Source organism: Chelonoidis abingdonii, chromosome 3 (assembly GCF_003597395.2).
Source record: "Chelonoidis abingdonii isolate Lonesome George chromosome 3, CheloAbing_2.0, whole genome shotgun sequence".
NCBI classification, from domain to species: domain Eukaryota; kingdom Metazoa; phylum Chordata; order Testudines; family Testudinidae; genus Chelonoidis; species Chelonoidis abingdonii.
In genome coordinates this window covers 217,557,499-217,560,493 of record NC_133771.1, presented here as the reverse complement: position 1 = coordinate 217,560,493, position 2,995 = coordinate 217,557,499, and the positions used below count along the sequence as shown (strand labels likewise).

General features: G+C 49.9%; 1 protein-coding gene across 2 annotated transcripts in view; it reads left to right on the top strand.

Annotated features, from left to right (window-relative positions):
* Window positions 1-2,791: 2,791 nt before the first annotated feature.
* ATL2 (atlastin GTPase 2) overlaps window positions 2,792-2,995 on the top strand; it is a 55,803-nt gene continuing 55,599 nt past the window's right edge. For both annotated transcript variants that reach the window (XM_032779212.2, XM_032779211.2), the window contains exon 1: window positions 2,792-2,956. In XM_032779212.2, coding sequence (XP_032635103.1) covers window positions 2,908-2,956 — 49 coding nt within the window. In that variant the 5' untranslated portion in view covers window positions 2,792-2,907. The remainder of the gene's footprint in view (window positions 2,957-2,995) is intronic.

Sequence of the window (2,995 nt, the reverse complement as noted above, 5' to 3'; positions counted from 1 at the left end):
GCCAGACAATAAAGCATTATATTGCTGTCCAGACCATCCCTCTTCTGTTCCATCCCTGCTTCTTGGGTTTAAAGGCACAATCCTATGTAAACTATGCAGCAATGGCTGCAATCTGAGAACTACAGATTATGCCCCTTTTTAAATACATTTGGTTCCTGGCCTCCACGCCTGTTTTGCGCCTGTCAGTTTTCACTTGTGTGGGATCCCCACAAACAAATCAAACCCAGACTGTGAGAGCACCTATAGGCTTTCCTGCAGCTGGTGCCTAGCAACACATGTTGCAAATCATTATAATGACAGCTAAATTTCATACTAGTTTATTCTTTCCCCCAGAGCAGCTCTCAGATCATCACCAGAAAGAATGGTATCTTACAAATGAATGGTATTTGAGGAGCTGGCTTTCTGCATCTGTCACACACATGCATTATCACCAGCTGCAAGGCCGCACAAAACAGCTTCTGGTCTGAAAGAATTTATTTCTCTTCTCTGTGCTTCCAATAACATTGCTGATTTTTGAAGGGTCTTAGGGTAACATGTCCTCTTTGCATTGACTAGTTCATCTGCATTGGTTTACATTCTGAAAAGGGAGCTTAATTTACTGAGCCAGATTCTGATACCTTCACTCATGGTGCGTCCTAGACTCAGATCCTGCAAAACTATTGTGTAGTGCTCGGGCTTGGGCTGGAGCTCAGGCTATGGGATACCGGAAATGTCTACACTTCAATTTTACAGTCCTGCAGGCTGAGACCCGCGAGCCCGAGTCAGGTGAAACAGTCCAGCCACAGGTGTTTAATGGAAGTGTAGACATGTCCTATGGAATTCTGGGTAAGTATAGAACAAAAATATCCCGACAAAATGGCGTCTACAAAGAGTTTGCCACAGTGAAATAAAAGGAGCTAAGTTACCAGACAAGTATATTACTGTAACAAGTGACTGCTTACGGTTATCCTGGCTAATTTAATTGTGCGTGTTCAGGTGACATTTAGCAATAGCGAGCATTTCTGAGGTGAAACCTTCATGTGCCAAACTCAACTCTTTCCATAGTTATCCATTCAAAGGAACACTGATAGGTCCACTTAAGATCTGTATAAACAAGGTTTTATAAAACCCAAGAACAGCAGAAATATTTCCTCAATTGTTTTTAGTTTAACTGAAAGTTGAGTGATTTTTGTTTGCAATTAAATGTTCCCCTTGTGTTTCCAAACCAAACATTGTAGCATTGCAATAATGCATGAGAACCATCAAGAGAAATTGTCAATTTGAATGGTCTGAGAAGACAGAAATGCAAAAAGGTGCCTGGAGTCACCACACAGATTAGGGCATTTGAGCCAGACTCACCAGTACATGCCGGTGACATAAAGCAGCCAAAAACAGCTGCAAAAAAATAAAAAGACTTGGAAAACAACTCATTCTGATCATGGGCAGATCCAACCCAATCACATTGCACTGGAGGCAGAACTTAGCGCTCCTGATGCCATTAGCAACCCCTACTGATTGCTGAAATCTGAAAGGGCAAGATTTATCAAGCCGATACAACAGTCGCTATGGTGCCCATGTTTTTTAAATCCAGATCTGCAACAATTCTGGGTCAATATTTTTAAGATTGCAAAGCAGTCACACAAGCCATTTTTTGAGTGCTTGTGTAGCTAATGCCTGCTTCTGTCTCAACAGTGACTCTCAATTACTCTAAAGAGCCCCTAACCTTTCCCCCCACTGGTGACAACCCCCACTGGGACATTGAACCTCCTTTCTGTGCTCCCTAAGCTAGCGCAGATACATCTTCAGCAATGCCTGCCAGCTGCAGCAGTGGTGCGTGAATCCAGTGGTATAAATGCCATGTTCTGGGCTGCTTCGTGGGTGACGTGTCACAGATGAGACAGTGAGAGGTGTTATTCTGATTCCACCCGTCTTCCCCTCTCCAACACCATCCTGAGGACACTCTTTGGTATCTCCAGAGCACCTTCCCTCCCAGGAGCTTCACTGTGCAGTAGGTCAGAATTATTCTCCCCATTCAACAGAGAGTGATCAGTGACTTTTCCCAAGGCCACACAGGGAAATAGTGTAGCCAGGAGGCAGCATGTCCTGCAGCCCAACCTTGGTATGATACATCAGCTGGGATGAGCGACTGCAGCCACACCAGGTGATGATCTGGCAACCCAGCAAGGAAGATTTGGGGCCCCAGTTTGCTTGGGCCTCACCCACTCCCATTTCATTCTGCTTATACAGGGGTGACTCTGGGGAGAAGGACTTTCCGGGGTTGGGCAGGGGTGACTTTGGAGAGCAGGCATCAGGGGCGGGCAGGGGTGAATTGGGGGGATGGGTGGATGACTCCAGCAGGGGTTGGGTGGGGGTGATTCTGGGGGGCTGGGTAGTGACTCCGGTGTGTGTGCGCGCGCAGGTGACTCCAGGTGGGGAGACTCAGAGTGTTCTTGTGGGATGATGCCAGGGGAGGTGGGTAGGGTGACTCCAGGGGGTCCTGGCAGGGGTGACTCCACGGGGGCGCTAGGCCCTGGCCGCTTGGGATCCTGCAGCTGGGGCAGGGATGCCAATTTTAGTTGGATGTATCTCTGGTGAGTTCATCACGACATAATTTTTAATTAAAAATGAATCTTTAATTCATGGAGACTCCAGGCCAATCCTGGAGGGTTGGCAACCCTCGCTGGGGGAGGGTAACCCAAGAGATGCTAGGACCCTGCAGCGCCGGCACCCAGGCGCCAGGGCGGGCGGGTAAAGAGGCGGCGCTGGGACCCCGCGGGCTCGGGGGCGCCAGCCGTGAAGGGGCGGAGCCTGAGGAGCTGTTGCCGGGCATGCGCCGGGGCGGGATTGGCGGCGCCGCGCGCTGCCGGCTGATAAAGGTCTCGCGGCGGCGTTTGACGTCACGCGGAGTTAATTTTAAACCCGGACAAGATGGCGGAAGGGGACGCGGCGCGGCCCGGCCAGCGAGCGGGGCCGCCAGGTAACGCGGGGCCGGGGCTCGGGCTCGGGCTCGGGGCTC